General features: G+C 41.0%; 1 protein-coding gene and 1 long non-coding RNA gene across 2 annotated transcripts; one reads left to right on the plus strand and one right to left on the minus strand.

Moving 5' to 3' along the window:
• Window positions 1-132: 132 nt before the first annotated feature.
• LOC114570946 (uncharacterized) lies at window positions 133-2,234 on the minus strand. The gene is made up of 3 exons (XR_003694603.1): window positions 1,932-2,234; window positions 1,728-1,828; window positions 133-490 (listed from the first exon to the last, which is right to left on the minus strand). It is a non-coding gene; the product is annotated as an uncharacterized LOC114570946 (long non-coding RNA).
• On the plus strand, window positions 1,665-20,405 carry dmgdh (dimethylglycine dehydrogenase). Its single transcript, XM_028601608.1, has 16 exons — window positions 1,665-1,853; window positions 2,148-2,316; window positions 3,962-4,060; window positions 4,149-4,313; window positions 5,514-5,718; window positions 12,655-12,903; window positions 13,012-13,210; window positions 13,922-14,091; window positions 14,189-14,342; window positions 16,476-16,641; window positions 16,741-16,871; window positions 18,536-18,753; window positions 19,032-19,189; window positions 19,546-19,605; window positions 19,720-19,854; window positions 19,944-20,405. Exons 1-16 carry the CDS (start codon window positions 1,735-1,737, stop codon window positions 20,154-20,156), a joined length of 2,610 nt encoding a protein of 869 aa, XP_028457409.1. The 5' UTR covers window positions 1,665-1,734; the 3' UTR covers window positions 20,157-20,405.
• The last annotated feature ends 1,126 nt before the right edge of the window (window positions 20,406-21,531 follow it).

Raw genomic sequence — 21,531 nt, forward strand, 5'->3', positions numbered from 1 at the left:
CGTCAGGAGATACATGGTTTTAACCGGACAGGAAGGGGAGGAAAAACTGTCATCTGAAAAGTAACTAAAGCTTACAGACAAATGTAGTGGAGTAGAAGCATGAAGTTGCATAAAATGGAAATACTCAAGTACAAGTACCTCAGATGTGTACAGCACTTGAGTGCATTACACCGCCAGTCAAAACATGATGATTATATGTCTTGGATCTTTTTTAGGACGCTCCTCTATACCCTACATCCCTCTATCTTAGAAAGAACACCACGTGCAGCAACATGATATTCTTAGAGAGGATATGCTGTATAGATGCTACTCTCGTTGAGGATGTTGTAGTTTACTGTGGCAATACACCTTTTCTTTCTGATTCTGATCTCTCACAAGGGGGTTGAAATGTGCTTTAACTAATCCAGGTTACTATGTTGCTGTCAGGTGAAAATGTCATCTCATCCAGCTCCTTTGCAACAACGGTCCTAAAAGCTGGACTCCAATTCAACTTAAGGAGACACATGCAAATTGAAAAAACACAAGAAAGTTAAGGAAATGGCTTCACCAATTTGACAATATAAGCAAATACAAACACTGTACACAAAAAGGTAAAGTACGGGATGAGTCCTTACAGGTCATCCTGAGGAATTCATTTAGAAAATTAGGATATTTTACTGCACATGTGAAATATTTGACTTGTTGGTGGAGCTAGAGGAAAGGTCAGGGGATTACCAATGGCCATTTTTTTTAGGATTCATCACAGACCGACATGGCTATAAAGTGTAACGTGAAAATTAAACCATGCGGGTAAAAACAGTTTGAGTCTAAACAAATACAGGCATAGAAGACGAGGCTTTGCCTTGGGAACAGCGTAAAACAAACCCTCCGGCATGTTGCAGTCCCCCCTAGAGATAGTGGCAGCCTATATATATAGGCTACTGCACTCCACATGTTGTTGTGTAACTTTATATAAGTCTAGTGCACCATGTTTGCTCATAGACTCACTAGCTTATCAACTAAGTTTGCTTTCTTGCCTGTAAATCCACCCAGTACAATACACCCATCCACATCAGTTCGAATCAGTTCATAAATACATTTGTTTCTGCATTTCAGTGTTTATATAAATCAGCTGTGAAGATACAGTAAATGTCCAGTTCAAACTTGTTGCAGGTGGGTTTAGAGGAAGCTGTGTTGCAATATGTATATGTATCCCATATATATACAGTATGAATGTATATACTATGCGTATATTATAATTATAATAATATAACATATGAGGCACAGGCCATTTTCCTGCGAAACCTGTACATTTTTACACTTATAGTACATTTTGATGCTGATATACATCTGTACTGTCTTCTGTAGGCTACTTTACTCAAGTAGGATTTTAAATGCAGGACTTTTACTTGGTTTTGATTGGTACTTTTACCTAAATAAAGGATCTGAGTACTTCTTCCAACACTGTGCCGAAAGTAATATTACACCATTACCACTATTAAATAACTCACATACGTTTAATCAGGAGCTATGGGGCCTAAATTTGGGGTTGTGACAGTCAAAGGGTTAACATGCCTGAGGGTTGTTGTTCTGGGTAAAGTTTCGTCCTGACTACCTGTGGGCGTGCCAACACAGCTGTCAGTGCAAAAGAGGGATATTTGTAACGACCACGCTCGGCGGTGCAGGGGTCCACTGAGAGAGAGAGAGAGGGGGGGGCTGGTTATGCTTTAAGTTGCATGTAATATTACCTCAATTATGGCTCGGATATTAAACCTAATCAACAGTCATATGCGGAGAGATTTAGCCGCGTGTCGAGGTGTTGGGCTTCCTGTCAGGACCATCTGCTGCACTTCAACAAAACAAACACAAGAGGGGTGAGTTTTTTTCACATTTCATTTGACTCGCGTTGGTCAGGCAATTTGTTATTTATGAGGGTATAAAACCATAATTACCTTGTAGTGCGTCTAATGTGCGTACGATGCACAGCTGGTCGATGCATGCAACTTTATGCAGAAATGTTGCACTTAAAGTAGTCCTGGTGCTTCGGTGCTTCTGCATCATTGGTCGACATGGTGTCTTCAGTTAGTCAGCTCAGGTGTGACAAGCGTTGTAAACAAACGTTGGAGCTGTAATGACTCCCATATAATTCTGTGTTTATCCGTCTTCAGTGATGCATCGTCATCGTTGAGGAAGAGGTGGAAGGACACCGCAGACACAGTGATCATCGGTGGGGGATGTGTGGGGGTCAGCGTGGCCTATCACCTGGCCAAAGGTGGAGTGAAGGATGTGGTGCTGCTGGAGAAGTCTGAGCTGACGGCTGGCTCCACCTGGCACGCTGTACGTCTACCAAAGTCTCCTTTTATGTGTTAACATGGAAATCCAGATGATCCGTGGCACATAACACCAGTATATTGGCACACTCCCTGCTTTTACCTGTTTAAAAAGCTGTGAGAGTGAACTAAAACACTCTAAAAAACACATATCCATTTAATATTTCTGTCAATAAAATGGTAATGCCCGTCACAATTATAAAGCCCAAAGTTATGTTATCAATTTTTTGTTTTCTCAGTCCAGAAACCCAAATATATTCAGTTTCTCATCACATAAAACTAGGGCTGCAACTTCCAGGTATTTTTGTAATTTTAGATTAATCTGCAGATTATTCCAGAGTGACATCCTTTTAAATAGTTACTTAAATAAAGTGTCTTTTAGGGCAACAAAAAAAGAGCATCAAATCCTCACATTTGAAAAGTTGGAATCTGATAATCTTTTGGTATTTCCACTTGACAAATGACTGAAACATTTAATCGATTAAGGAAAAAGTTGTAGATTTTTTTTGGATCAATTAATCAACTGAAGGTTGAAGCAGTGTCCTCACAATTTAGGCTGGAACTAAGCAATATTTGGCATTTTCACTGGAAAAATTCCTTAATTTACCATCGTTTTAGCCCTATTTGCTATAAATTTGCACTTTTTCCTTATTCAGTTGTGAAACATGGATTCACAATGTCTTATCTTGGATTTTATTTTAATAACAGGGCATTTTCTTGATCATTTTTAAACAAAATTAGTCAATCTGTCCTCTGAATGATATCCATTCATGATGATATATGATATCCAACTGACCAGTGAGCATCTAATGCTAATGGGATATCTAAAACACAAGTATGGAGAGCTTCTTCCTCGGCAGCCTCATTTCGTGAACGTGTTTACAGCCATTTTCTGTTTGTGTCATTCAGTAGTCCCGTCGTATCCATCAGGAACAGCTGTTACAAGTTTTCAAGGCATCTGAGGACTCTTGCCCCATCTACACCGTCCCTCATTCACTCCACTGTGATGCTATTAATACACGTTTGACATGTCAAAGGGTGGAACTTACTCTTATTATGTTACTATCTTCACCCAGGGGGCTGGGGGTTCAGATGTATATATGTTTTTGGCTGTGGGAGGAAAGTGCTTGGACAGGGTATTAAAGCCTCTAATCAAAATTCACTACTGTGAAAGGGGCCGCTCATAGTTATCACTCAACTCTGTAGCAGCATCCTTAAGCTCATTTTCTTTTTTTTCTCTTTTTTTACAAAACTTATGGTCACTGTTTTGGTTCATTCTCACAGCTCTCATTAGCGTCGTTAGCTTTTTAAAAACTGACTGTATGCTACTTGCCGATCACCAAATGGTAGACCGAGTCAGACGGATATGACATGAGACAGATATTAGTCCGCAAAGTTGTTGGTAGACCAAAACGGAGTTAAAGGAGAGTGAAAAGTTGATTTTAAATTCATCAGGTGGACACAAACACGCCTCTAAATGAATGATAATGTTGCTTTGTGTCTTGCTGGATGTGTAAATAGGCAACTGTTTGCGAACACATCAACTTAAATGGGATGTCAGTGCTTTTTCCAAACAAAAAGGCAGATTTATGTCTGTGAGTGTTGTGTCTTTGTGGATGTATTTTCTTCTCATGGTTTGTTTTGTCTTTCAGGCCGGTTTAACAACATATTACCATCCAGGCATCAATGTCAAGAAAGTCCACTATGACAGCATTAAGTTATACGAGACCCTGGAGGCTGAAACTGGACAGGTAAGATGCATCGCTAACCTTTCCTAACTCGGATGTGTTGAGGTTTTTGCTCGCGCACATGTCATCCACGGCGTCTTTTTATCTGCAGGCAGTGGGCTTCCATCAGCCCGGCAGTGTCCGTATTGCTTCAACGCCGGCTCGAGTGGATGAGATGAAGTACCAGATGACACGCACACACTGGCATGTGACGGAACAGTACTTAATCGGACCGGAGAAAGTCCACGAACTTTTCCCACTGCTCAATATAGACAAGGTCTGTCGGAAACATGGAAAAATTACAGAGTTTTTATTCTTACAGAGAATGTGATTCTTGTGGATTAATGATTGACTGATTTTTGATATTGTTGTCTGCTTGTCCCTGCTGATCCTCTCAAAGCAGAACAGTACATCTATCAAATAATCTCCTATACAAAGTGTTTGAATTTCTGCAGAAATTCACCCAGATATATAATTTTTAAAGGATGTTAAAGGCAGTCAGTTAGTGTCTTGGTCGATTGGTCAGTCTGTTTGGTAGATAGCCTCAACAACTACGGGACAGATTGCCATGAATTATGCTATAAATATTCATGATCCCCAGAAGATCATTCCCTCTGATTTGAGTGAGCCCCTCTTTCTTTATCTAGCACCACCACAAGGCTGAAGTTACCCTTTGTGCAGAAGAATTGTCCATGAAATGTACCAGCACATTATCAAGTATTCACTCAATGGTGTTTTAAGCCCCCAACGTCTCCTTCCAGGCAGCGCTGCGACAGTTGACTGCAAGGCACCTAACTCAAACCTAACCCTAACCATAACTATTGCCTAATCCTAGTAATAGACGTTGGGGGCTTAAAACACCAATAAACCAAGTATTCATGCTTCTCAGAGGTAGAACCGTTTCCATTTTGGACCTTCCAGTTTTCTATTTGTGTCTCCTTAAATCATCAATTATTAGGCAGATTGCCATACATTTTTCTATGAATATTCATGATCCCCAGAAGATCATTCCCAGTCCTTTTAGTTTATCACCACAAGGCCAAAATTACTCTTTATGCACAAAAATTTTCTAAATCTGAAAATGTCCATGAAATGTACCAGCAGATTGTCAAACATACATGCTCCTCAGTGGAAGATCCTTGTCCGGATCTTGCATCATCACAAAATGTCCACAATTCACACACACACACAAAACTCTTTTTACATCATCTAATATTAAGCAGACTGCCATGAAATCTGCTTAGCACATTAATGCTCATGAGTGTGTAAACCCCTTTTGGTTAAATAAACATAGTCTGGCTCAACAGATATACATAACTAAGATAAAGCTTGACATCCGGCGTGTCTCCCATGCACCGGATGTCCCTCCCCTCTCGCTATCTCCGCTATCAGGACTTAGGAAGATAGGTCAAGAATCACTATCCCATTATTAATGCTTAATATTTGTTTTGACATGAAAGTTTCTCTATATTTCCAGGTGTTGGCAGGTCTGTACACCCCAGGAGACGGCCACATCGACCCTTACTCTCTGACCATGGCTATGGCTGCTGGTGCTCGTATGTACGGTGCCCAAATCTACAACCCAGCCCCGGTCACCGCCCTCACCCCGACCGCTGACGGAAACTGGGACGTCCAGACTCCTCATGGGACCATTCGCGCCAATCGCATCGTCAATGCAACAGGTTTGTACTTGAATATTCACGTTCCCCGATGCACATTTGCTCTCAAACCACAGATAATGGGGAATGTCTCATGTATTTCTTTTGGAACATGCATGGGAAATGTTGATGGTGTCGGCTTTGATCTTTTTTTTATTTTATTTTTTTCAGGCTTTAAAGGGGTTTAAAAGTTTCATTTTTGCCCCAAAGTTTGTGTCAGAGTATTTTTTTTCTTTCTTTAGACATGCAAACAACTAGAGCCTCATACACACTGCAGTCCATACACTTTAAGTCATATTTTCTTCTAACACATGACAGTCCCATGCTAAAATGTAACTTGAGTGTAGGATATTTCATCTCAGATATCTGCTGATTAATACACAATGCAGACTCATCCCATAGTCACTGCTTTATAAAACCACTCAACAAGCAGGAGACCTGTGTCAACACAGACCACTACTTGCAGAGTTCAGAGAAACTAGCTTTTTGCTTATTTATCTGGCAAGGTTTAGGAAGGAGATGGTGTAACATATAGCAATATATAGGTCATGCACATTTTTCTGTAGCTACCTTTTCTCTGCAGAGAGTCATCATCATTATCATATAGAAAATGCAAAGCATTATAACTTAATACTGTAAAATTCATGGATCAGAATGCTGATATATATTCATGTTTAAAATAGTGTTTTGACGGTCACAGCAATGCAAACACCTTGTCCCTTTTAAAATGTTCTACACTCACAGACATTAAATTGTAAATGGCGCCCTTAAGACCTCGCAGAACAAATAGTCTAAAGCTCTTCTTGCTCCATATTACTGCCCTTTGCAAATTTTGCACATTCTGTACTCTGGTTGAAGCCAGTAATGTTGCTGGTCCCGCTGGCGTTTTTGCCTTCACTTTGTCTGACAGCCAATCCAAACAGGCCAACAGTTCAGATTTCATCCAATCTTGAAGCAGCAGCACATGCACACCTCCCGACAGAGACAGAGAGTTTTTTTTTTTTTAAAGCATTTTCCTTCTTTTTGTATCCAGGCACTGAAATGTCAAACTGATAGATATCACACCTGTGTGTTTGCATGAATCTTTTTCTCACATGAAGCAAATGTAACATTTCTCTGGTCATGTTTATTATTGATATTGAATGGGCAAATGTAGGCTTTTGCGAGTACAGACTCATGCGTTTTTTTTTGTATGTTAGGTTTGTTTTTGTGATTCAAAGATTGATGGGCTGCAGAAATAACCCCCATAATAAATCTCACATAGCAAGAAAGATAACACCTCCCAACAAACATCAGGAACCTCAGTATCTTTTTTTTTTAATGCATTGTGTGCCTACGTATGTTATTGTTTAAAACCCATGACCACACAAGCGGCTGTTTTGTCGAGCTTGCATAACACCAACCATCTTTAATTAAACTTTCTCTCTGCCCTTTAAACAGCCTTTTTTCAACATACTTTATCTCTCCTATTCTATACTGCCACCCACAGAGCCTTGTCTACAACCTCAATCACTCTTTTTCCAGCCAACATCTTTTTTTTCTCACAAATTCTGCTCACTGTTGAAACTGAGACGTAATTTGGAACACAGGCTGTAATGCTTCCTCAGGGCTGGACAAGAATAATAATTCAGGCCAATGAGCCTAACAGAAGTTTAGGCCAATACCCACACATTAACCACAGCCTACTGTAACTATTTTCTGATTACTTTTACGATGGCCATTCTCATGCTCAAATATGTTTCTTCTTCTTCCTGTTGTTGCAGCATTTGTTGGGTTGATGCCATTTGGGTACCCAAAGAACCCCATTTTCATTCAGATATCTCAAGGTGAGAGGTCAAGGGACCTCTTGGAAAATGGTCTTGCCACTTTGGAGCGTTATTCAGCCTCCTTTACCAACAAGCTAGCATGACGTGGTTTGTAGTAATGGATTTCTTAGATCGTCTAGTTTCATATAATACCAATACCTTCATTGTAGAGGGTTAGGGTTAAAAGGCTAAAGCCTTGTAAAGACAGTAATGTCGGCTGAAATAGTGGCGGCCCCACGGCTTTCTAAGGGTCAAGTCTGACACTCCAGGCCAATCAGATGCCTAGGTCACCAGGAATTCCCCCAGTGCTTCCGATGGCCAGCCTGGACCTGGGCTACTCCCCCTTCCCAAAAAAGTTGACCATTGAGAGAGCCTAAGTTAAGGTCAGTTAATGCCTTACTTTAGCTAACTATATCAACTATTTAACCATTACTTTAACTGTTTGTCCATTATCAAAGTACTGAGAGTTTATTCAGTACTTTTAGCTGTGTCAACTTCTCTGCTTGCGTGTTAACTAGTTTTCAAACTCCAAATCGCAACACGTCCAACATGTGAATCTGTTGGTTTTTTTTAAATTAAATTGTAATTTGAATTTTATCAGATTATTTGATCTTTTTCACAACCCTTTCACGCCTGGCAATGAACTGCAGAATTACCTTCTGAACACATTTTGACCTGATTATTATACGTTTTAGATCCATAAACAGAGAAACAAATAGAGTTTAACAGCGTGGACGGCTGATGTGAACATAGCAGGACTCGGTGAGCTTGTTTAAGCCGTTCATCACTATCCATGGGTATTCCTGAATCGACCCTGTGTGCAGGCGTCCGGTAAACATGCCCCTCTGCAGCCCAGCTCCTATAAACTGCCTGGGATCTTATCTGGATTTTGTGGGCATGCACCCCCACCCCATCCCTCAACGTGAGATAACGTTCACGTATGGAGCAAAAACAGAATATAAAAAGTAAATGTTGAAATGTTAATGGACTGCAGACTTGCTTGCAATTAAACAAATGAACCCCATTAGAAATATAATTTAATTCCAAGTGGGCATTGATTTAAATGTGTGCTTAGGCTGTAGCTGAACACGAGATCAACAGTTCTCAGTATCAAAGCACGCTCTGGCGCCACACTCCAGGTCACAGCAGCTGATTTGGCCCACATGATGTTTGTTCACATGTGTCCCACTTACAGATTCACAACACAGCATATTTGTTATGTGGCGGTTAATGTGCGAACCAGCCGCTGTTACCTAACGTACAACCAACTGTAAAACCCTGAGGCTGTGAAAACAATGATATTCTGTGCACAGGCAGGTTAGGTGACTTTTCAAAACTGTTATTATTGGCGGTTTGGCTCGACAGTGTGGCTCAGAGCAACGCAGCAGAATGTGCTGTAACTGTGCGAGCTAATAAGCTGTACATATTGTACTTTTATGGAACCATACCGTTTATCTGTACTTGATAGGCTCCTGTGCTTTTCTTTTTTGTTCAAATGTTAGTTTATAAATACCAAGATGTTAAAACAGGAGATCCTTGTGGTGATTACAAAAACTTCTCCTCTTTAAATAGTTCTGTATGTGTTCTCTGTCTGTCCGGACTCTAGGTGTCTATTTGTGTTGCTAGTTGTGTTTGTGTTTAATTCTGAATGTTTGCATTTTACATTTCTTAACCTTTAAAATAACAGGATGGAGCACGTGCCCAGTCCTGCATATATTTATTCTGTCTATCTTCATCTATCTGTTGGTAAAAACCTTCTCATTAATCGGTCAGTTCACCCAAATTACAAACAAATATTTTCTCATTTACCCCTGGTGGTTTTTAGCCCATGGAACTACTTTCTATTGAGGAAATATTCCCTATGAAAACAGCATATAAATATATATATATATATATACATATGTATGTATGTATGTATGTATGTATGTGTGTATATATATATATATATATATTTGTTTTGTTTTATCTGTAAATTAGGTAAACTGCCTTTTTAATTACTTAAAGGAACACGCTGACTTATTGGGACTTTAGCTTATTCACCGTACCCCCAGAGTTAGATAAGTCCATACATACCCTTCTCATCTCCGTGCGTGTCCTAACTCTGTCTGACGCCCCCACTGCTAGCCTAGCTTAGCACAGATCCTGGAGGCAACTGGCTCCATCTAGCCTACTGCTCCCAATAAGTGACAAAATAACGCCAACATTTTCCTATTTACATGTTGTGATTTGTATAGTCACAGCGTGTACAAATAACAAGGTCACATGAGACACAGCCGTCTTCTAACCGTATACATACTGGGAACTATATTCTCAGAAAGGCGAAGCACTGCTACTTCTGCTACTTGGGCGGAGTGATTTGCTCACAGCACACGAGAAGCCCCGTGGTGAGGAGCAGAGAGTAACAACGGTGCTTTTCAGGTGTTGCGCTAATCACTCCGCCCAAGTAGCAGTGCTTCGCCTTCTGAGAATATAGTTCCCAGTTTATATACAGTTAGAAGATGGCTGTGTCTCATGTGACCTTGTTATTTGTACACACTGTGACTATACAAATCACAACATGTAAATAGGAACATGTTGCCGTTATTTTGTCACTTATTGGGAGCAGTAGGCTAGATGGAGCCAGTTACCTCCAGGATCTGTGCTAAGCTAGGCTAGCGGTGGGTGCACCAGACAGTTAGGACATGCACGGAGTTGAGAAGGGTATGTATGGACTTTTCTAACTCTGGGGGTTACTGTGAATAAGCTAAAATCCCAATAACTTGGCGTGTTCCTTTACAGTAAATGATAAGACAAACACATAACACCAGCGGATGAATCACATGCTATTTTTGGACAATACACTCTTGGTGTGTAGTGTAGCAATGCATGTACGATATCACCAATCAGTAACAATCTCAGTCGCAGACTTGCAAATTTTATAAACAGTCACGTATTCATTGTTAAGGTACTCAAATGTCCTGTGTTTTGGGTCCGTCTGTCAGAGATTGATTGATTGATTGATTGATTTTATTTGCCCATTTCATTATAAAATACGATACAACTATGAACCATACATTAAAAACAAAAAGTTAGGATAACACAATAAAGCCCTGAGGCTTATTTCCATTGTGGTCCCAAGGGGAAGGGGGGGGGTGAGCAAGTGGCAGCAGGTCAAGCATCAATCATCACAAACCATACATACATTAAATAGATACATAAAACAATACAGTAATAAATCCTCATACTACGATTGGCATCTGAGCCATTATTTCAGTGCCTGCTTAAAACCTCCTTAACTTCTGACCATCTTTAGATTTCCTGGCAACCTGTTCCACAGGCTTGTTGCTACATACAGAAAGGACTCCTTACCTAAATGACTCTTAAATCTAGGAGGTACAAAATCAGTAGAACTTCCCCTGGTGGAGTGGCTGTGAACATCTCTTACTCTGTTAAAATAATTGATTAAATATTTGGGGACAACCCCATACACAGTCCTATGTACCATGCACAGGTGAATCTGAGAGACTCGCTCTTCAACTTTTAACCACTCAATAGTCTCAAAATGAGAAGTATCAAGATGAGATTGCATGGGGAGGTTCAGAATAAGCCTCACAACCTTATTTTGGGCAGTCTGAAGCCTATGTTTCAGATGCTGTAAGACACCTTTATACCATGAGCAGCATGCATAGTCAAAATAAGGCTGAATTAGAGCACTTGCCAGAGTTAACATTGCGTTCTTGTCCAAAAATCTTGAGATTCTTGCCAAGAAACGTACTCTTTGATTCACTTTGGCAAGTACCTTTTGCGCTTGGCCCACTCCAGTCAAGTGGCAGTCCAGCACACAACCGAGGTAAGTAACCGAGTCCTTTACATTAATCTCATTATCTCCAACTAAAACCTTAAAACCCGGGGATCTTTTCAGTTTTATCTTTGACCCAAACAGTATGGCTTCCGTTTTCCCTAAGTGAAGCGATAGCCTATTGTCAGACATCCACCTACTGACATTCAATAATTCTACACTAAGAGTTCTTTCGACTATGTTCTTATCTTTATGAGAAACCAATAATGCAGAATCATCTGCATATAAAAAAAGTTCATATGAACATACAGACTTAAGGTCATTAATATATAGAAGGAAAAAAAGTGGACCCAAGACTCTCCCTTGCGGGACCCCACAGTCTATGCATAGTGGTTGAGACATTGTTCCCCCAATGTCCACCACCTGCTTCCTATCCTTCAAATAAGACCTCACCCATCTGACTGCTAAGTCATTAAAACCAATGGCTTTTAATTTGCGTACCAAAATGCCATGGTCAACGGTATCAAAGGCCTTCTGTAGGTCTACCATGACCATACCACAAAAATGCCGTTTATCTACCTCCCTCCTGATGTAGTCAGTTAGATACAGTAAACAAGTGTCCGTGGAATGTGACTTACAAAAGCCAGACTGGAACTCATAAAGTAGATTGTGTGATACTAGATACTTGTCAATCTGTTCAAAAATAATCTTTTCCATTATCTTTGACAGACTACACATAATATAAACAGGTCTATACTTTCCATGGTCTAATTTACTCCCTTTCTTATAAAGTGGAATCACTCTGGCAAGCTTAAAATCATTGGGGAAATATCCTTGCTCTATAGACATGTTAATGATATGAGATATATCTCAAAAGAATAAAAGTAATTAAAAATCGGTTAGAAAGTCTGATCATGGTCCTTTTTGACAAGGAAAGAATTATTCACTTTTCCTTCCAAATAGTGAAAGAGGGGCGTCGAAGGAGGCGTAACTCCTTATGTACAAACAGATCCATTCATTGTGTGTCCACCAGGAGACATAAACTCTTAAAGGTCCAATAAAACATACTGTAACAGCCCTGCCAGTTTGCCAAAAGACTGACTGGTACTGTGGAAGAAGTTAGGAATAGTTAGGCTTTCTTGAGAGAGAAAAGAAAATTGATACCACTCTTGTATCTAAGCCGGTTAGCTTAGCTTTGAATAAAGACTGGAAGCACAAATCTTTTATTAGATAAGCTAACAGTCTCCTTGCTGTAGCCTGGGCTGTGGTGAATTTGAACACGTAATTTGTTTGAAATACTTCAAATTTCAACCCACATAGCATAGCCAACTTTATCTTGTTAGTTGATTTAATACCATCTCTGTTGGTGTTTTAAAGGTTTCTGGGCCCGGGAGGTGGGCAAGATGATTGGGTTCGAACACCCGACCATCCCGGTGCACCATCAGTACGTAGTGACGGCAACGGTACCGGAGGTGAAGGCTCTGAAGACGGAGTTGCCTGTCATCAGGGACCTGGAGGGCTCTTACTACCTGCGTCAGGAAAGAGACGGTCTGCTGTTTGGCCCGTATGAAAAGATGGAGAAGATGGTGCTGCAGGACTCCTGGGTCAGAGACGGAGTGCCTCCAGGTCTGTCTGCCATGGATGCAGATTTGTCTGAAAACCTTTTTCTTCTTCTTCTTCTTTTTTTTGTTCTTCTTTAAACTAACCGTCTGTGTCTCTGTGTGGCTGCTGCAGGTTTCGGTAAGGAGCTGTTTGAGTCGGACCTTGACAGGATAATGGAGCACGTTGAGATGGCCATGGACATGGTCCCTGTGCTGAAGGAAGCCGACATCATCAACATTGTGTCTGGACCAATCACCTACACCCCCGACCTGCTGCCCATGGTCGGACCACACCAAGGAGTTCGCAACTACTGGACTGCCATTGGCTTCGGGTACGTGTTCGGGAGAATAGTTAGCATCTTAGTAGATAGTTCCAAGAGGGCTGATTAATAATGCTCAACACTTTGGACTAGGGCTGAACAATTTGGGGGAAAAAAATCCAATTGCAATTTTTCTGCCAGATATTGCGATTACGATTCGATTTGCGATTAAAAAAAAACATGACATGGAGCATTATAACATGAGACACCATCAAAACTGCTCTATATTCTAATGCAGGGATGACAACATAAATTAGAATTGCCAAAAAAAAATTCTTTTAATAAGCATGGAACATTGAACAGTCAAACACAGAACATTTATCACAAAAGCTAAGTTATAATAATAAATTTGAAAAAATAAATATCAGTACTTTCCAGTAAACTGTAACGTCTGATATAGTAGTTCAATAGCAGCATCTACATATTGCACCTTCTACAATCATATTAAATAAAGTAACTGAAATAAATGAAATAAATAAATCCACTAAAAATAGGACATTTCTTCAAACAATCTGTGATATGTAACAATATTCCAGCATTTATTTTATGAAAAAAACAGTAAATATAATAATAAAAAGAGGAATATAAAATGTTAAACCAAATGTGACACCAAACATTCAGCTAAATATTCACATTTGATTAATTGCAGTCTTCACGTTAAGCTAATCGCATTCTTTAAAATTGATTTTAAAACGATTAATCGTTCAGCCCTACTATTTTCAGGTATGGGGTCATCCATGCTGGTGGTATAGGAAAGTTCCTGAGTGACTGGATCCGGACTGGAGAACCTCCTTACGACCTGATTGAATGCGACCCCAACCGCTACAGCAAATGGGCAGACGTGCCTTTCATGTGCGCCAAAGCTCGAGAATCCTATGGCTTCAACAATGTGGGTAAGAAGAATACAAGGCGATCGCACATTCTTCGGACGCAACCTTCTCTTTTTACTGTCACTAAACTTTTTGACTGTCTCTCGTTCCGTCTCTCCAGTTGGCTATCCGAAAGAGGAGCGTTTCGCCGGGCGACCAACCTACCGAACAAGCGGTGTTTACGAGGTGCTGAAGGACAAAGCATCCATGGGCTTTCACGCTGGCTGGGAACAACCTCACTGGTTCTACAAACCTGGAGATGACATTGGATACAAGTAAGGCATCCAGTTTGCAGGGCTGATATAAAATATTACGTTAATATGCATTCTTTATAAATCTCTAATAATATCTTTGTTGTTTTGATTGGTAAGATGCGTACAATAACTATCTTAGAACTGAACAATAGCCGATATTTAAAGAAGTAAACACTTGAACAAAATGTTTCCCAACTGTTGTTTCAGCTTTTTTTTTTTTTTCACAACTGCCTTTTAATTAAATTGCTAACTGCTGTTGCAACCGTTTAATTAACCAGCAATCACACATTCTCGCACCAGAGCCCCACCACACCACCTCTCAGTTTCCTGTTTTACAATACCCTCTCATCATTGTGGGGAAAGAAGGAGAATATAGTGACGCCTCTTGAGTATTCAGCAATGCATAAAGAGAGAGTCGCTCTGATAGTTTTGGCTGAAGATGCATAGCTGTCAGAATAAATGTTTTAAGGACACAATGTTCTTGGCACAAAGCACAAACACATGTTTCCATATAGACACAGAAGAGCTCACCACATATGGTCCAGCACTAAGCTGCAGCACAAGAGAACCATTTAGTTATTTAGAAACCACACTGGACAGCTGCAAAAATCCAACAACACATGCAGATAACTGTCAATCCCTGCATTTGACACACCTTTATCATATGCCCTGTGACATATTTTTAAAACCACGCCGTCACAGACTTCTTGCGGAAATCCGGGCAAGTGTTTGGAGTCTTGCCACAACTGTGAGTGTAAAAACACTTTGGCCTGCTCAGTGGCTGCATACTTGGCATTTGTCTTTGTACAAATGTTAAAGCCGCAGTCAAAATCCTGCTATGCAGCTTTCTTATTTTACTATATTGTAATTTTAGGCACATTTTTAGCATGGCTTTTAGGGATGCCAATGTCGGTTGGTTGATCCAACACTTTGGTCCAGACTTAGATATCTTATTACTTACTTACTTACTTATTACTATTGGATGCATTGCCATGCAATTTTGTACAGATATCCATCCAATACTTTTCATCTAGTGCCACCATGAGATCAAAATGATAATGTGTCCACTATGGTTTATTTAGCCTGGCTCCGCCTTCCTACTTCCTCTCAATTTTCATTTTCCTTCAGTACTACATCTGGGTTTGTGGTATATTCTTGGGTTTTCTCCGGCCAAATCTTTACCGGTCCAATCAGCGAACAGAGGGAGTGGCTGAGAACGATGACGTTGAGGCCGTGCGCTAGAGTTGTAGTTCCGTAATGGCGGCGGAGAAAGACGCAAGCGACAAGAGTGGATCTGGGCAGATCAAATAGTTTTAAACTTCAACAGAGTACCCGCCTTCAAGGAAGTTAACCCTTGTCAATGGAGAGTGGCCAGACTCTCTGTACAAATGAAATGTACCAGAGTCTGGTAGGACCAGGCTAATGGACCAGAGTCCGGTAGGACCAGGCTAATGTACCAGAGTCTGGTAGGACCAGGCTAGTGGACCTGAGTCCGGTAGGACCAGGCCAATGTACCAGAGTCTGGTAGGACCAGGCTAGTGGACCAGAGTCTGGTAGGACCAGGCTAATGTACCCGAGTCTGGTAGGACCAGGCTAGTGGACCAGAGTCCGGTAGGACCAGGCTAATGTACCAGAGTCTGGTAGGACCAGGCTAGTGGACCACAGTCCGGTAGGACCAGGCTAATATACCAGAGTCTGGTAGGACCAGGCTAGTGGACCAGAGTCCGGTAGGACCAGGCTAATGTACCAGAGTCTGGTAGGACCAGGCTAGTGGACCAGAGTCTGGTAGGACCAGGCTATGGTTTATTTGGTTTGTGACCAAATCCCTACAACACTTATGACCTTCCCATTAGCCTCAGCTGTACTTTTTTGCTGCTAATTATTGAATGTAAGCATGCTAACAAGCTAAACTAAGATGGTGAACAAGATAACCATATTACCTGCTAAACCTAAAGCATGCTAGCATTGTCAGCCTCACAGAGCTGCTGGTATGACTGTTGATTCTTAGTCTTCATAGACTTTAGGTCATTTCTTATACTTCCACATCAGTTTTTCATTATGCAATGAAGCCAAAAGAAAGAGCCAGTAAAAAATCAAGTTGGTTGTTTTCATTAAAGGTATATAAAGCGTTCATTGTTATTGTGTTGTGCTTAGGCCCAGTTTCCAACGCACCAACTGGTTCGGACCAGTCGGCAGAGAGTGCAAGCTGGTGATGGAGAAGGTGGGAGTGATCGACCTGACGCCTTTTGCCAAGTTCATAGTGAAGGGGACGGACTCCCACAAGCTGCTGGACCGCCTGTTTGCCAACACCATGCCCAAGGTAGAGCGCATGTATACTTTCGTTAACACCAGTGTGAGTTGTTTAAAGCATATGCCTCTCTTTTCTGACTCATTATCTATTTGACCTGTGTGTCTTCAGGTGGGCCTGACTAATATCAGCCACATGTTGACACCCACTGGGAGAGTCTTTGCTGAGGTCACCATTACCCAGATGGCACCAGGAGAGTTCTTGCTCATCACAGGCTCGGGATCAGAGGGACATGATCTCAGGTGAAACTGTTTACACACGATCTCACTCAAGTTATTCAGGCTAGCGTTAGCTAGAAAAGAAAAGATTTGTGTTCATTTATACTTCTACATGACATCTGCCTAAATAATGAAGCAAGTACAACATAAAGGTAATTGATCATAATAGGTTTCCCATTTAAATGTTCCTTTTTAAACAATATCCTTAGTGCTACTGAACATATAAACACAGGACTTTCCCTTATGATGTAACAACACTATAGGTTTATATTATGGCCAGTTTTAATTATTTCTACTTTCTTACTGAGAAATCATGTTTTGTATGTAATTTTGGCATGGTGAGGCGTTTAAATAACCATGTGCATCGGCCAACATTGCCATAGAGAAGTGGCCAGTCTGAGGCGAATGAGAACAGTAAGAAATTCAAAACGCTTCGTCTTGGCAGTAGTGAACAATGTCTAGTCGTTGCCTGCCGTTAGCTGTGCATATTACAGAATTTTATGCTCCGTGATTGGATGTTTGTTGCTGAAATGCACCTTGGGAGTTGTAGTTATAATCCTAGAACCAGATATTTTCTAAAAGTTGTTAATCTTTGTACTCAACTGGGAGAGTTTCGTGTCCTTCCAAGCTGTAGAAGTACTCCAACTGTCAGCCACCTAAAATTGTCTTTTGAGAAAACTAATGGGACTAATATACAAGTTTTAAATGGCTCCTTCCATTTTACAACTCTATGTATTGTGGTCATTGTAGTTTTAGTACTCAAAAGCATAGCTACACTCACAAGATATGTCAGTTTTGATGATGTATTTTCATGCATCTTCGCAAAGAGAGACAATTAACACGCACACACAGACGTAGACAAACATTTCAATTTTCATTGTGCAAAGAAGAGCGAGTGCGTGACGTTAGTACTCAGTCACTCACAACCTGGCCAGAGTTGATTCTTAAACTGTGCTGAAAAAACCCTCCCACAGTCTGTTTTATACGACAGAAACCTAAAGCCTTAGGTAAGCAGCTGTTAACACAACTCCCCTCCATTTGCTCCAATTGGGAGGCAGTACATTAAAACATTTACTCTAACTAACTCTATCTCAGCCTGAGGGAGGCAGGGACAGTTTCATGCTGTGTAGCGACCTCTGTTGGTGATGGCACTGGGCTGTATATGAATGAGGTTCAACGAGGTCACATCACCCTGTGGAACTCATCACAAGTGGCTGAGATGTGGCAATATGTGAAGTATTTAGTGTGGTAAAGACATTATGCTATTAAGTTAGGTTTACAGCCAGTGTTACTCACCAAAATGCATTGTGTATATCCTTGAGGTTTAACAAATGTATCAAGTACTTCCTTCCTGACAAAACATTTACAAAGCAGAAGTATTTTAAATCCTGTTTTGTTTAGTAACTTGCAGTCTTTTTCTTTCCTGCCTTTGTTGGGACATTGCTGTATATCTTGGCAAACTATTGCTACCTAAATGGGTACCCACTTATTCGAAAAACAGCTCTGTCGGGCTACTTGAGGTTTAAAACTCCACAGGGAACCTTTAACTCTGTATAATACATAATAATCATATCAATAACATATCAATGAGTCAAATGTACAACATGCAGAAAAGCTATCCTAATGCAATGTTAGTATCTCCTTTCTGCCTGCTCAAAGTTTTCTCTGTGTATTTGAACTGGACTCAGGTGGATAGAGGCAGAAGCTGCAGACGGTGGGTATGATGTCGACATCAGCAACGTAACGGACGATATTGGCGTGCTGGGCATTGCAGGACCAAACTCCCGCAAAGTTCTCCAGAAGCTGACGGATGAGGATTTGAGTGATGCCGGATTCAAATTTCTCCACTGCAAGTCCATCCAGTTGGCCGGCGTTCCCGTCCGGGCCATCAGGATCTCATACACAGGTACTGCACACTTTGTGAAGTTCAACCGTGTTTGCTTCAACACATTCAAATTAACATCTACAATTTCCCTCGGGATGAATAAAGTATCTATCTATCTATCTATCTATCTATCTATCTATCTATCTATCTATCTATCTATCTATCTATCTATCTATTGTCAAACAGAGTTAAGTCCCTTGGTCTTTTTAAAATAGCAGAGGAGCACAACAGTTTCACTTGACTTGAGTGTGTTTTTAACATACTGTTTGGTGACACCGTATATGTGTGTGTGTGTTTAGGTGAGCTCGGTTGGGAGCTGTACATCGAGCAGAAGAACATGGCAGCTGTGTACAATGCCATGATGGAAGCAGGAAAAGACGAAGGCATTGACAATTTCGGCACCTACGCCATGTCCTCCCTCAGGCTGGAAAAAGGCTTCAGAGGCTGGGGAGCTGAGGTACACACCACACACACACACACACACACACACACACACACACTCATTCAGAGGATATAGTTCATCAGAACTTGTCCTTTTCACATTTTGATTATTGTTCAGATTACACCAACGAGATAGAACGTGTTAATCGGTGAGCTTTAGAGGTGCTGGTAGACAGTTTTCTCCTGTTTTAAATCTTTATGCTAAGCTAAGCTAACCAGTTGTTGGCTGTAGCTTTATATTTATTGTATAGACACGAGAGTGGTATTGATCTTCTCATCTAACTCCTGGCAAGAAAATGAATAGTTTGGAACTATCCCTTTTTAAGGTGCACATGTTATGACTTTTGACTAACTGTATGTTGATCTTGACAGATGAACTGTGACACCAATCCTCTGGAGGCTGGACTGGATTATTTCATCAAACTGAACAAGGTAACCATCCATGTTATTTTTAGTTGTGCATTTTTAACTGTTTTTACATTTGTTTCTTTATTTATTCTATAACCAGTAATAACTTCTGAAAAACACTGCTTGATTCTTGTCCAGCCCGCTGACTTTATTGGTAAAGCAGCCCTTCAGGAGATCAAAAGGACGGGCCTGAAGAGGAAGCTTTCCTACATCACCCTGGAAACGGATAATATCGACCCCGAAGGCAACGAGACCATCTGGCACAATGGCAAGGTTAGCAACAGCGGAGGTTGTCTAGTGCTTCTGTATCATTTAGTTCTTTTGCGGTTATCCTCACACAAGCTGGCGTCTCTTCTCCTCAGGTGGTCGGCAACACGACATCCGGAGCCTACAGCTACAGCTCGCAGCAGAGCCTGGCGTTCGCCTACCTGCCTCTGGAGCTGTGCTCGGTGGGACAGAAGGTGGAGGTGGAGCTGCTGGGGAGGAAATACCCCGCCATGGTCATCCAGGAGCCCTTAGTCCTCACCGAGCCAACACGGACCCGGCTGCTGAAGAAAGCAATGGGAAAAGCATGAGCACAACACTTTCTCACCAGCTATTGACGAACTAATGTGATAAATCAGTGCAAGTCTTACATGGAAAAAAAACTTTTACACAGAACTGTTGGTAGGGAAAGAGTCAAATAACTTACAACTTCCTCGTCCTGTTTTGTCTCTCACGAGGGGGGAGTTCAGCATGTGAGAGTGCTTAACGCATCGTACAAATGTGTTTTTGAGCAACAAACTGTCCATTTAAAGGTCCCATGACATGGTGCTCTGTGAATGCTTTTATATAGACCTTAGAGGTCCCCTAATACTGTATCTGAAGTCTCTTTTATATAGACCTTAGTGGTCCCCTAATACTGTATCTGAAGTCTCTTTTATATAGACCTTAGTGGTCCCCTAATACTGTATCTGAAGTCTCTTTTATATAGACCTTAGTGGTCCTCTAATACTGTATCTGAAGTCTCTTTTATATAGACCTTAGTGGTCCCCTAATACTGTATCTGAAGTCTCTTTTATATAGACCTTAGTGGTCCCCTAATACTGGATCTGAAGTCTCTTTCCCAAAATTCAGCCTTGATGCAAAATTACAGCCACTAGAGCCAGTCCCACAATGAGCTTTCCTTAGGATGTGCCATTTCTGTGTCTGTAGCTATTGAGGAGGAGAGAGGGGGGGCGGGGCAAGGTGGAGGGTGGAGGTGTGGCCTTGACCAACTGCCACTTTGCTCGTTTGAAAGCCATGATGTCTCTCTCTCATGGGTGGGCCAAATTCTCTGGGTGGGCAAAGCAGAGAAAGGGGAGGTAACCTTGCTTGTTATGACCTCATAAGGAGAAGATTCCTGATTGGCCCATCTAAGCTTTCATTTTCTCAAAGGCAGAGCAGGATACCCAGGGCTCGGTCTACACCTATCACCATTTCTAGCCACTGGGGGACCATAGGCAGGCTGGGGGAACACATATTAATGTTAAAAAAAACCTAATGAAGTGAAATTTTTATGCCATGGGACCTTTAATGTTCTTGCGCCACACAATGTCTTACAGTGCTGAAAGAGTAATTGAAGTTTTGTAATTGTAATTCCTTGAATAGATGTTAATGTTTTACAGGTCAACATATGGCTCTCTTTTTGTGAAGGATGCTTGTATCTTGAACATGAAAAATGCCTTTTGGCATTTATTTTGAACATAAAAAAGGATGCAGCTGCATTTTGTTTAGTCATGATAAAGAATATAATCATCGATTACCAAAACAGAAAGAATGCTTGCAAACTTATACAAAGATTGTTTATAAATCTGTTATTTTTCATGAATATGTAATTAAATTGGTTTACAGTAATACCTTGATAATTAAAGCAATGCACTCGCTGTCTTTTATTTGGTGTTTGTGTGTCATAACTTCTCCTCCACTCTT

The sequence above is a fragment of the Perca flavescens genome, chromosome 16, assembly GCF_004354835.1.
Source record: "Perca flavescens isolate YP-PL-M2 chromosome 16, PFLA_1.0, whole genome shotgun sequence".
Taxonomy (NCBI): domain Eukaryota; kingdom Metazoa; phylum Chordata; class Actinopteri; order Perciformes; family Percidae; genus Perca; species Perca flavescens.